General features: G+C 36.0%; 1 protein-coding gene across 6 annotated transcripts in view; it reads left to right on the top strand.

The window, feature by feature from the left end:
* Ralgapa1 (Ral GTPase activating protein catalytic subunit alpha 1) overlaps positions 1-13,431 on the top strand; it is a 222,137-nt gene that overhangs the window by 40,201 nt on the left and 168,505 nt on the right. For all 6 annotated transcript variants that reach the window (XM_042677921.1, XM_042677925.1, XM_042677922.1 and 3 more), the window contains exons 5-9: positions 3,801-3,844; positions 6,079-6,256; positions 7,437-7,552; positions 7,741-7,879; positions 10,532-10,740. In XM_042677921.1, the coding sequence (XP_042533855.1) occupies positions 3,801-3,844; positions 6,079-6,256; positions 7,437-7,552; positions 7,741-7,879; positions 10,532-10,740 (686 nt within the window). The remainder of the gene's footprint in view (positions 1-3,800; positions 3,845-6,078; positions 6,257-7,436; positions 7,553-7,740; positions 7,880-10,531; positions 10,741-13,431) is intronic.

Below are 13,431 nucleotides of genomic sequence, written 5' to 3'. Positions count from 1 at the left end.
TGTGTGTGTGTGTGTGTGTGTGTGTGTGTGTGTGTGTGTGTGTGTGTGTGTGTGTGTGTGTGTGTGTGTGTGTGTGTGTGTGTGTGTGTGTGTGTGTGTGTGTGTGCTGGTCATGGGGCTTGAACTGAGGGTCATCCTAGGCATTGTTTTTAAACTTTGTACTCAAGGCCAGTGCTCTATCACTTAAGCTACAGCTCTACTTCTGGCTTTTTTTGTGTGTGTGTGATTAGTTAGAGTTAAGAGTCTCACAGATCTCAATTCTCAGCCTCATGAGTAAAGCTATAGGTTTGAGCCATTGGTACTCAGCTAAATTTTACCCTTTTATTTGTTTTTGTTTTTTGTCAGCCCTGAGGCTTGAACTCAGGACCTGTATACTGTCCCTGAGCTCTTTTGCTCAAGGCGAGCATTCTACCACTTTGATTTTTGGTTTTGGTTTTCTGGTGGCTAATTGGAGATAAAGAGTCTCATGGACTTTCCTGCCTAGGTTAGCTTTGAACTGTGATCCTCAGATCTCTGCCTCCTAGGCTGTAGCTAGGATTACAGTCATGAGCCACAAGCTTGAGATCCTCAGATCTTAGCCTCCTAGGATTATAGGAATGAGTCACTAGTGCCCAGCTATTTTTACCCTTAAAAAATTTTTTTTTGGGGGTCAGTCTTGGGGCTTGAACTCAGGGTCTGGGCACTGTCACTGAGCTTCTTTTTGCTCAAGGCTAGTTCAAGGCTAGTTCAAGTGGTAACTTGAGGCACAGCCCCACTTCTGGCTTTTTATGTTTATGTGATATTGAGGAATCGAACCCAGGGCTTCATGCATGCTAGGCAAGCACTCTACCACTAAGCCACATTCCTAGCCCCTATATTTGCCCTTTTAAAGAAGACCAATTCAGTGATTTTTGGCTGTAGTTTGTTTTTTGAGGTTCAAATAATAGAAAACCTGACATGACTATGAGTTCAGACCTCAATATTGCCAAAAAAATACTCCAAAATATTGATGATTTTTTTAACTAAATAAAGCTACTATATTCCATTTTTTTATACTTCCATCATCCCCATGTATGTTTTGAACTTATTTATAGTCTTTTGATATTTCCAATAGGAATCTGTTTTCTTTCCCAAATAAATGTTGCGTGTATATATTTCATTAAGTCATCCAATTTAATGTGTTTGTATCTGGCTTCTTTTAGTGAGCATAGTTTCTTTTTGGTTTGTCCATATTATATTGGTACTCTTTTTCATTGCTAAATAGCATTCTGTCTTGTGGATATAAATTTTTTTTATGCTCTTCAGTTAACATTTGTATTGTTTCCAATTTATTGTATCTTGTTTAATAGTTGTATTTATTGTGGATTCCTTTGGATTTTCTACTGTGAGATAGTTACGTTAACTAGGACAGTTATTTATTGTTAGTTTGTTTACTTTTTTACAATCCTGAGTTTTGTAGTCAAGGTCTTGAACTTGCTGGCTTTGCTTGCTTACTTGCTACTAATAAAGCCGTATTGCCAAACAAGCTTTTTGCTGGTTATTTTGGAGATAGACTTTCCAAACTTTTCTGCATGGGCTGGCTTTGACCTTGAATTCTCTGGATCTCAATCTAATGAGTAGCTAAGATTACAGGTATGATCCACTAGTGCCTGCCTACTTCTTATTTCTTATTTAATACTTTTAATTATTTCTTCTTCCTTTTGCCTTCATTCTTCTCCTCTTCTCTCAGTGAAATAGTAATTTTGGTAGTCCTGAGGACATGGCTAAAGTGATAGAGTGCCTGACTAACAAATGTTCAAACCCCAGTATATGCTTCCCAGTATGCCCTAAGTTTATTTTTTATTTATTTTTTGTCTGGTCGTAGGGCCTGAACTCTGGGCCTGGGCGCTGTCCCTCAGTTCTTCAGCTCAAGGCTAGTGGTCTACCCCTTGAGCCACAACGCCAGTTCCAGCTCTTTTCTTTTTGCTTATGTGGTGCTGAGGAATAGAACCCAGGGCCTCATGCATCCAAGGCAAGTGCCCTACCACTGAGCCACCTTCCCAGCCCCTGCCCTAAGTTTAAATTTTGGACTTCATGCTTGCTTGGCAGATGCTCTACCACTTAAGCCATTCCCCCCCACACCTGTTTGTGTAATGTTGTTTAAGTTAATCCTTTGTAATTGTTTTAATTTTAAAAGGGTCAGTTGTGCTGTTCTATCTTTCATTTCTGATTTTGGTAATGTGGGTCTTATTTGGTTGACCAGTCTAAACATTTATCATATTTGTTAATCTTTTAAACTAACATTTGTAATCATTTGATTTTATTTATACTTTTTTCCTTTTTTGAAATATGGTTTAATGCTGTTGCTCAGACTCAATTCAGGAGAATTGAGTCAGGCTCCTATTCTACACTTTTTTTTTCCTGTTTATCCCACTGATTTTTGTTCTAATCCTTTGTATAAAAAGTTCATCTTGCCGGGCGCTGGTGGCTCACGCCTGTAATCCTGGCTACTCAGGAGGCTGACATCTGAGGATCGTGGTTCAAAGCCAGCCAGGGCAGGAGAGACCGTGAGACTCCTATCTCCAATAAACCACCAGAAAACCGGAAGTGGCGCTGTAGCTCAAGTGGTAGAGGGCTCGCCTTGAGCTGAAGAGCTGAGGGACAGCGCCCAGGCCCAGAGTTCAAGCCCCATGACCGACAATAAAAAAAAAAAAGTTCATCTTGCTTTGAGTTTAATTTTCTCTTTTAGTTTTTCAAGTAGCAGATACATATTGATACCTTTGGGTTTTTTTTCTGATATTTAAAACTAAATTTCCCTTTAAGCCTTGCCTAAAATCAGTATTAGACTAAAAGTCAATGTTATATTGTAAAATAACACATACATGAATTGTTTTGTATGATATCAGTTACATAAGATTTTGATGAATTTTTTTATGGATTTATAAATATGTAGTAATATAAAAGTACTTTCAGAAATGATTAGTACAAAAATTATATAATGATTTTCTTTTGGGAAGAAAAGAATAAAATGACTTAAGCTTCAGTGATATCTGTTATGGTTAAATAAATTATTAAAGATAATTTTAAAATTAAAAATTTAAATTGTAACAAACATGGAGTTGTGTTTATATTTGTTTAAACTGGTGGATCTCTGGATATTTGTTACTGCTAAATTTTAGTATTGTAGATTTGAATTATTTCATGATTTAAAAGAAAAAGGAAGGCTGGGAAGGTGGCTCAGTGGTAGAGCGCTTGCCTTGCATGCATGAGGCCCTGGGTTCGATTCCTTAGCACCACATAAGCAGAAAAAAAAAAAGTCGGAAGTGGCGCTGTGGCTCAAATGGTAGAGCGCTAGCTTTGAGCTGAAGAGCTGAGGGACAGTGCCCAGGCCCAGAGATCAGGCCCCATGACTGGCAAAAAAAAAAAAAAAAAAAGAAAAAGGAATATTGATGTCTGAAACTTAAATTATAGAAATATTTGTTAGGAAAAATTATAGATGTTATTAATGAGGTAAAAGTATTGAACAGTGGATTTTTTGTATTAGTGATAAAATATTTAATTATTTTCTTAATCTGAATAGTATATATACAATAAATTTTGCTAAAGATAATTTTGGATGCAGGTTTTGCTAATAAAGTAAATCTTGTTTAGTTGTGTTGAAAAGGTGATATTCTTTACATACTCTCTTGTCTCAAGTTTGGCTAGAGGGATATCAAGGTCACCAAGAATAATTCAGAGGTTGCCAAGGACTTGTTTAAAAGTATTTTCAAGTCTGACCGAGAACTCTGACATTTAAAATAGATACCAAGATATGAATATTTAAAGTCATGTTTTCTTTTCAGGATTGATTTTAAAGAAACTCCTTCACACAGGAAACTCCTTAAAGGTATAATTACTTTGACTTTAAAACTAATTAAAATTTTAATGTATCTAATATGTACTATGTTATTTTTTTGTTTCTCTTGTATGTTCTTCCCTCAGGGTACAACCCCTGTTTTCACTGTATTTGATGTCAGTGCCCTGAATCTTGTATATACACTTTTCTAATTTGGGTAAGGGAAGGGAAATAACAGAATGCTGAAACAAAGATACAGGATGACCCATTGTAACAATGAGATGTACAAGACACTATGTAGAAAATGTACTTTACAACTTGGGGGGGAGGGGAGTTGGGGAAGTAGGGTAGGAAGGGATGGTAGGGGAAAAACAAAGGCGAGGTAACAATGCTAGATAGGAAATGTACTCATTACCTTACTCATGTAACTGTAACCCCTCTGTACAGTACAATAAAAAACATTTTTAAAATCCAAACAAAGAGAAAAACCTCAGTAAAGCATTATGTGCCACCTGTTCTTCTTATCTCAGATTTTTTCCTAAAGATTGTCTTCAGTTCACTTACTTGAGTAAATTCACTTAAAATATTGTTCCATACTCAGTATGTGTGAGCAGAGTACATAGTAAATTGGCCAAGACATTGTAAAACTATTACATATTGTCGCACTGGCTTATTCCCCACGAAAAAAATCTTTCCTTTCTGTGGCAATCAGAATAAAATTAGTGTCATTCAGCAAATTATTCTCTAATACCTTTTTTAGGTACATCAGGAATAGGAAATGTGTGTATAGTATATATGTTCATACATATAATAAAAATATATGTATTTGTGTGTGTATACATACATATATACATACATAGAAAATGCTGATTTTAAGATGGGTATTGGTGGCTCATGCCTGTAACCCTAGCTACTCAGGAGACTGAGACCTGTGGATCAAGGTTCAGAGCCAGCTCATGCAGTAGTCAGCGAGACTCTTACCTCCAATTAATAATCAGAAATCTGGAAGTGGTGCTATGGCTCAAAGGTGGTGTAATGCACTAGCTTTGAGTAAAAACTGCTCAAGGACAGCACCCAGGCACTGAATTCAAGCTCTATGACCAACAAAAAGAAAAAAAAAATGCTGATTTTATTTCTTTTTTCAGTTATTAATTTTCATTCAGTAAAGGAAGCTGCCTATTCTAAAGCACCTTGCTATATGCTAGGTAGAGTCACATATGTAATTTTGTTTGGGTGTAACAGTATACAAAAGAATAATAAGTTTTGGTAGTTAAATAGGTTGGACAGTGGTCATTAACAAAGTTCTCAAAGAGTAATTCCCAAAGCTACCAGTGAGGTTAAATTAGTAAAGAACTTAGTGCTTTCCTTGTCAGAGATTGGATTTTTCTCTTATCTCTCTTTTCTTGTTCTCCTACTGGAGAACATTGACTTGACTCAAATATTTATTAATTTTTTATCTATGAGTATTGTTTTAGGTGCTTAGCTATAATAATGGAGCAAAATTCCTGATTTGCAAATAAGAACCTGAGATAATTTCAGAGACCTTTAAAATAATTTTGTGATAGTAATATGTAAACAATTATACTTTTTTAACAATTAAATTTTAACATTATTTAAATAAAATTTTGTAATTTTAATGATTTCAGAACTTTTTAAAGTTAGTAGCACTGAGTTTGCTATATACTAATATCTCTATAATCATTCTTTTTTGAACTCATTATGGCAAGAACAACCATTGCTTTGTATCTTTTTGCCTCTTAGATTATAGTGAAGGAAGATAGGGAATGAAAAGGCAGACAAGAAGGAAATGGTTTTCTGATTTTTTTTTCAGAAATTATAGGAAAAATATTACAGGTTTTAAGGGGTTAGATACTAAGTTTATTCCTATTAAAAGTCCATGATATCACGTACTCATGGCACATGCATGTAATCCTAGCTACTCAGGAGGCTGAGATCTGAGGATCATGGTTTGAAGCCAGCTCAAGCAGGGAAGTCCATAAAACCTTTATTTCCAATTAACCACCAGAAACCAGGAGTGGTGTTGTGACTTACAGTGTTAGAGCTCTAGGCAAGTCCATGAATTTAGATTTCAGAATAGTGAAAGTTCAATAGATGTTCTAGGTGTAATATCTAACTCCATCTCCATCTCAACCCCTACCTCCAGACAAAGTTGCTTTGGAGTCTTTCTTTTGCAAAATATCATTTGTAATTTTCTGGAGAACTGTGTCCTTAAGAGGAAGAAAGTGTTTACATTAAGAAAAATATTGTTTCTCATTTTATTTTAGATTAGGCGGGAAGGTGTTCGTCTTTTCCTATTATGGTTGCAAGCTCTTCAAAATAACTGTAGCAAAGAACAGCTCTGGATGTTTTCTTGCTTAATCCCTGGGTTTTCAGCACCACAATCTGAACATGGACCTCGAACTTTAGATAATCTTATTAATCCTCCACTCAACCTTCAAGAAAGTAAGATTCATCAGATGTTATCTATAAATATTTTGAAGTTTTCTGTAGTGTTCTTAATGTATAGCTATTAAATGGGTAGTCCAAGGCAGTGTTTTAAATGTCCACTTTAGTTTATTTTGGTATGGTGATACCAGCTGTGCAAACTGATGGAAACATAGTTTGTTACTCAGTTTCGAAGAAGAAGGGAACATCTGATGTCATTGAGAGATATGTGGGGAAGATGAAGGCTATGTGGGAAAAGTATCAGGGTCTGTCAAAAGGCAGAGGGAAAGTAAGTAAATCTATACGAGAACTTTTATTTTGGTTTTTATGGGATGGAATGGCCCGCTAGGAGAATCACATTTGAAATTAGTTAATAGTTTTAATAATTTCAGTGAGTGTTAGGACTTAAAGGTTGACTCTAGTTATCTGGTACTTAGGCAAGGAGTCTTAAGTATACAGGAGTTGGTGGCTATTTGGGCTCTGAATGGGTTGGTTTGCACATGAAAGGCACTGTCCCACTGTAGTCATTTTCTACTTCGTTGAAATGTCTATGACTGGGAATATCTAGTGGGCTTTACAGATATTTTAGAGCTTCACCAAACAAAGCATTTGTAAAGAATATTTTGTAGAAATGGAGTGGATTATGTGTTACTTTAGAATTGAGATGAGATATGCCTCTGTTGTGAGCTTGCTTACTTGATTTTCTTCAGACAGATTTTTAGACACGCATCTTTTAGGTACTGATTATGCTTCTTAGAAAATGCTTGAGAAAATTCATATGTTCGAGGGTTGATTTTCTTATAAATTAAAAAAACCTGAAAAGTAAATGTAAGTTTCTTACAAGTTTAATCAGAATGTTCCCTACTGTAAGCTGTAAGTACATTATCACTGCTTTTCATTTTATTGTGGCTTTTGTAATGTATTCTCTGAATGTAAATTTGAAATCACCACTTCTAGTGAGGTGTTATTTATTCTTAATAATTGCCTATTTATCTCTATGTCATATTCTCTTAATCAAGAGTCCACAAAACAGCTGTTGAGGTTGGTCATTGTAAGGAATTATTAGAATCACTTCAGATTTATTGATAAAATTTTTTGAATCACTTCTTGTATACATGTTTTGCAATTAAATTTTATCTGGTTATGTTACTGTATTAATGAATTTGTTTTATACTACTATTCTTTTGTCTTTGGGTAGCTCAAGTCACTATAGAGGAAATCACTCCTCTTGTCCCCCCACAATCAGGAGATAAAGGACAAGAAGACCTCACAAGCTATTTTCTTGAAGCACTTTTAAAATATATTGTAATTCAGGTATGTGTTACCTTCTTTGATATCATTCTATGAGCAATTCCTTTTTCTGTCCAACGTGTTTAATTCTAAGTACATATTTGCTTATTTTCTTGGAAGATTGATAGTTTTACTTTTGCAAATACATGTTAGTGAAATGTTTAAGAGATTCTGTCTTCTGGTATCGTTCTAATCATATTATTTATTTTTAGGTAAAAAGTTTAGAATGGAAGAACAAAGAAAACCAAGAAAGAGGTTTTTCATTTTTGTTTTCACATTTTAAAAAATATTATTTGCCTTACATTTTTCCAAACATCTGCAAGGAGAACAGTTTATATCATCCAGTACTTGGTAGGTAGTATTTAGAATTTTCTAAACAATCACACATAAAGATTTTTTTTTAATCTTTCAGTATAAAGTTGACATATATTACAGAAAATTGTCCACATTTACTATTTGTATTGAATTATAGAGATACCATATCCAGATTTACATTGAAAGTGAATTTATATGAACTAGAGATTTTCATTGGGAATGAAGAGTTAAAATTTTTTTTTTTTTTCTCAAGCTGGGTGCTGGTGACCCACACCTGTACTCCTAGCTACTCAGGAGGCTGAGATCTGAGGATCATGGTTCAAAGCCAGCCTGGGCAGAAAAATCCATGAGCCTCTTATCTCCAATTAACCACTCAGAAAACTGGAAGTGGCACTGTGGCTCAAGTGGTAAAGTGCTAGCCTTAAGCTGAAGAGCTGAGGGACAGCACTTAGGCCCAGAGTTCAAGCCCCACAACTTGACAAAAAAAAAAAAAGAAAGAAAGAAAATCTCTCTAGATCTCATTGATTCACCCATTTCTCTCAAATTAGCCCATTGGAAATATTTATGAGGCTGTATACAGGTGACTCATGACTGTAATCCTCAGGGGGCTGAGAACTGAGGATTGCTGTTTGAAACCAGCCCAGGCAGACAAATCTTGTGAGGCCCTGACCTCCAGTTAACCAGCAAAAAGCTGGAAGTGGAGCTGTGGCTAAGTTGTAGAACATCAGCCATGACTGAGCTAGAGTTTAAGTCCTAGGACTGGCGAAATTGAAAGAGAGGAGGAGGAGGAAGAGAGGGGAGAGGGAGGAAAAGAGAGGAAGAGATATTTGTGGCTTGTATACTTAACTGAATTGTATTTTTTGGTATGATCTGTTTCTCTCTCTCTCTCTCTCTCTCTCTCCCCCATCCCTCCTTCTCCCTCTCCCCCACATCTCCCTCCCCTCCTCCTCCTCCTCTCCTCTCCCTCTCTCTCCCCCTTTCTCCCCCTTTCTCCCTCTCTCTCCCCTTCCTCCCCCCCTTGTTAATTGGAGCTGAGCCTTGCAGACTTTTCTGCCAGGGCTGGCTTTGAACCATGATCTTTGATGTCTTAGCCTCCTAAGTAGCTAGGACTACTGGTGTGAGCTACTGGGTACACTAATACTAATTATTTCTGAGATGGCAACTAATTTGCAACTGGCCTGTGAATGGACCTTGATCATGATCCTTCTGTTTACATTTTCAATGAAGCTAGGATAATAAGCACGTTTGACTGAATTCAGCTACTGGTTAAAAAGAGGTCTTGTCACTTTTTTTCATTTTTGGCCGGGGCTGACCTTGAACCTTTATCCTCTATCTCAGCTTCTAAGAAGGTAGGGTTTACATGCTATAAGCCACTCATAGCTTGTTTTTATCCCTCAAAGATTCAATTTCGTATTATCCAAATTCTGTATGAATAATAGCCTTATTATATATTTATTGTTCTTGCCTAATATTTTGTGGCTTTGCCAGCATCTGTGTTGGTTTCTTTTTTTTTTTTTTTGCCAGTCCTGGGGCTTGAACTGAGGGCCTGGGCAGTGTCCCTGAGCTTTTTTTGCTCAAGGCTAGCACTCTACTGCTTGAGCCACAGCACCACTTCCGACTTTTTCTGTTTATGTGGTGCTGAGCAATCAACCCTAGGGCTTCATGCATGCTAGGCAAGAACTCTACAACTAAGTCACATTCCCAGCCAATGTTTGGTTTCTTTTTTTTTTTTTTTTTTAAACCAGGGCTGAGAACCGAACCCACGGCCTTGCGCGCGCCAGGCGGGCGCCCTTCCGCTGGGCTAAACCCCCAGCCCCCCATGTTTGGTTTCTTAATACTAGAACCTGTGGACAAATGAAGCAGACTGATGACATTGATAATCTGTCTGCAGAAAATATCTGTTTGATAGAAAGATGCTTTAAATGCCAAATTACACAATTAACAGGCAAAAGTTCATACTATGTATGGCTTGGTTCTAGTGGTTTATTTTTTTCTCTTAGGCAAGATCTATTGACCTTTTTTTTAAAAAATAGTGTTACTTGGGATTGAACTCAGGGTTTCTTGCCTTGTAAGCAGGTGCTCTATTATTTATGCCATGCCCCAGGCATGTTTGCTTCAGTTATTTTTTGAGATAGGTCTCTTGTTTATCCCGATGATCTTTCTGTTTTAGGCTTCCTGCATAGCAGGGATGACAAATAAATATTTCCATGCTCAGCTGTTGGTTGAGATGGAGTTGTTTCAAGATTTTTGCCTGGGCTGGCCTTGAATCTTGATCCTCTCAACTCTTTCCTGAGTAAGATTAACAAGTGTGAGTTACCTTGGCCAGCTTGAACTGTTTTTTTGTTTTGTTTGATACAGGCTCTTAATGTATAGTACAAGTGGCCTCTTTTATGATCCTTTTGCCCCATTCTTCCAGATCTTGGGATTATAGACATGTGATACCATGTCCAGTTAATTGAACTTTTGATGATACTAGTAAATGTGGTTTATTCTTCTGTGTTCAATGATGACATTTAATGAAGTGTATTTTTTTTCTTTACTAAAGCCACTTATAAATGGCTTATAAAGCCACTTATAAAACGACTTATAAACTTATAAATGTAGCATTTTAGTGTTTCCTTAAATGTTTAAAAATACACCTAGGAAAAATACTATCTTATTTATGTTTTTTTTTCTTGTTTTACATAGATATTCCACAGATAAGACCCAAGCCACATTATGTCATGATAAAGAAGGATGCTGAAACCAATGAAGCAATCTATTGTACAAAGGAGCCTTTCATTAAAGCACGAGTTATTGTCATTCGTTGGCTGGTTTCTTTCTGGCTAGAACCAAAACCACATACAGGACCTCATATTCCTGGGATGGAAGGTGAAGTTGTGCCAAAGAATATTCAGGTAATACACAATTGAGGCAAGAATGTTGAAGACTGACATGGCTCTTAAGATTCAATTCACTGATTACAATTGACTTAGGTATACAGCATTTTAAACAAGTACGTTTTTGTATATTTTATAAATTCAAATTTTAATAATTATAGAAGTAATAATTTTCTTAATAGAAAATAAAACTTGGAGATTATAGAATTTTAGTTGAATTAATCTTATTTATGTATTTTAGTTATAATACTTTTCTATCCCTGGAAAATATATTCAAAGAGGCCCCCCCCCCCCAGGTTACTGAAACCATGGATAATATTGACATTATACCTTACATGTGCTATCTTTATATATATATATGTATATATATATCTATAGTATATGTGTGTATATATTTTATATATAAAAGTATATATATGTATATGTATGTGTATGTGTATATATATACACATATGTATATATATACATAAGTGTGTATACACACACACACACACACACACACACACACACACACACACACACACACACTTTTTTTTTCTTGGTCTTGGGGCCTGTACTCTGGGCCTATGCACTTCCCTTAGCTCTTCAGCTCAAGGCTAGTGCTCTACCACTTGAGCCACAGCACCATTTCCAGCTTTTTCTGCTTATGTGGTGCTGAGGAATCAAATCCAGGGCCTCCTGCATGCAAAGCAAGCACTCTACCACTGAGCCACCTTCCCAGCCCCTATACTTGCTTTTTGTTGTTGGTGGTGGTGGTGGTCATGAGGCTTGAACTCAGGGCCTGGGTGCTGTCACGGAGTCTTTTTAGTGTTCTACCATTTTGAGTCACAGCTCCACTTCCAGTTTTCTTGTGGCTAATTGGAGATAAGAATCTCAAGAACCTTCTTGCCTGCGCTGTCTTCAAACCATGATCCTTAGATCTCAGCTTCCTGAGTAGCTAGGATTATTAGGCATAAGCTACTATAACCTAGCTATATTTCTGTATTTTTCATATGCGTATATATACACATATACTGTAATGTTTATAAATTAAACTTTAGTAAGTTTAAGAGATTAACAACATAGTAACTTTGAGAGTAGTGATTAAGAGAATAGTGACAACAACTACAATAAATTCAAATAGCAATAATAAATAATAAAATCAAATAATTATAATGATATACTTTTATAAAGGTTACCGAAAATTTATTAATTGTTTCTAGAATTTTCCACATCACACTTTTGGATCAAGTTCTTCATACTTTTTTCTTAGTTTGTTTCCCCTCATGTATGTTTTCTTTCTGTTTGTGTAAATTACAGTACTTTTCCTATTTACCTTTACTCAGGTTTCACTAATAGGTTTTTGGGGAGGCCAAGGAGGCAGTGCTAGTGTTTAGGGTTTTTTGGGTGACAAGGAGGCAGTGCTGGTATTTGAATTCTACTTGAAGTGCTGTTACATTTAGGTTATGTCTCCAACTCTTCGTTTTTAAAATTTTTACTAAGTTTGAAAAATCCTTAACCATGTTTTTTTTTTTTTTACTGTAACTGCTTAAATCTTCCAAAATTAAGATAGGAAGTATGTTTAGTTCATTAGAATTAAAAAATGTGACTTTTATTCCTTTGCGAGAGTAGCAGATCACATTGTATGCTTCTCAAACTCTCTGCATGCAATTATTAAATGCAAAAAGTGAAGCAGTATTTTCTAGTCCTAATAATGGCCTAGACTTTATTGTTATGATTAATTTAAAATCATCTATTTAATCTTATTTTTTGGATGAGGAAACAGACCAAACATTGAATACGGTGCCAGAAAGTATTGTCATAAAACAAAGTCATGAGAAACCTACTACATGATGGTAGTAATTCACTTAATCACTGTCTTTTTCTAGGGTGTGGTTTGATCTCCAGTAATGGTAAAACAAATTTCTTTTACTAGAATAAAAAACTTTTCTCTGATTTTTTTTAAGATTTTCTTTTAGCTTTATCTCAGCTTTTTTTGTCAATTTCTTGTTTTTTGTTTGATAAAATTTTTGCTCTTTTTTTTTTTTTTTGTGCTGGTCCTGGGATATGACCTCAGGGCCTGTGTATTGTCCTTGAGCTCTTTTGCTCAGGTTAGCACTCTACTACTTTAGTCACAACTCTACTTATTTTTTTTTTATTGTTAACTGGAGATAAGAGTTTTCATAGACTTTCCTACCCAGGCTGGCTTTGAACTATGATCCTCAGATCTCAGCCTTCTGAATAGCTAGGATTGCAGGTGTAAGCCAAATGCGCCCAGCTCAGAAATTTTTAAAATATCATCATCATTAACTAAATATTTCAATGTAGTTTGCTTGTAAGTTATTTATTCTTAAGGACTTTAGCTGCCTCCCTGTTGAAAGCTCTTTCACTTACCCTTAGTAACTTTGAATTTTCTATATTTAATTATATATAGTCAATGATTCATTTTCCTGACTTTTTGAATTTCTTTATATCACTTAAACATTACATTATTAGCATTTCCACTTAATTATCCAGAATGAACCTTTTTTTTTGGGGGGGGGGTCCAGTCATGGGGCCTGAACTCTGGGCCTGGGTGTGTCCCTCAGCTCTTCAGCTCAAGGCTAGCGCTCTACCACTTGAGACACAGTGCCACTTCTGGCTTTTTTCTTTTTGCTTATGTGGTGCTGAGGAATCGAACCCAGGACCTCATGCATGCAAGGCAAGCCTCTACCACTGAGCCACCTTCCC

The sequence above is a fragment of the Dipodomys spectabilis genome, unplaced genomic scaffold, assembly GCF_019054845.1.
Source record: "Dipodomys spectabilis isolate Male_0828 unplaced genomic scaffold, ASM1905484v1 ptg000042l, whole genome shotgun sequence".
Classification (NCBI taxonomy): Eukaryota; Metazoa; Chordata; class Mammalia; order Rodentia; family Heteromyidae; genus Dipodomys; species Dipodomys spectabilis.
The sequence above is the reverse complement of the archived record's forward strand: the minus strand, read 5'-3'. Positions and strand labels throughout refer to the sequence as shown.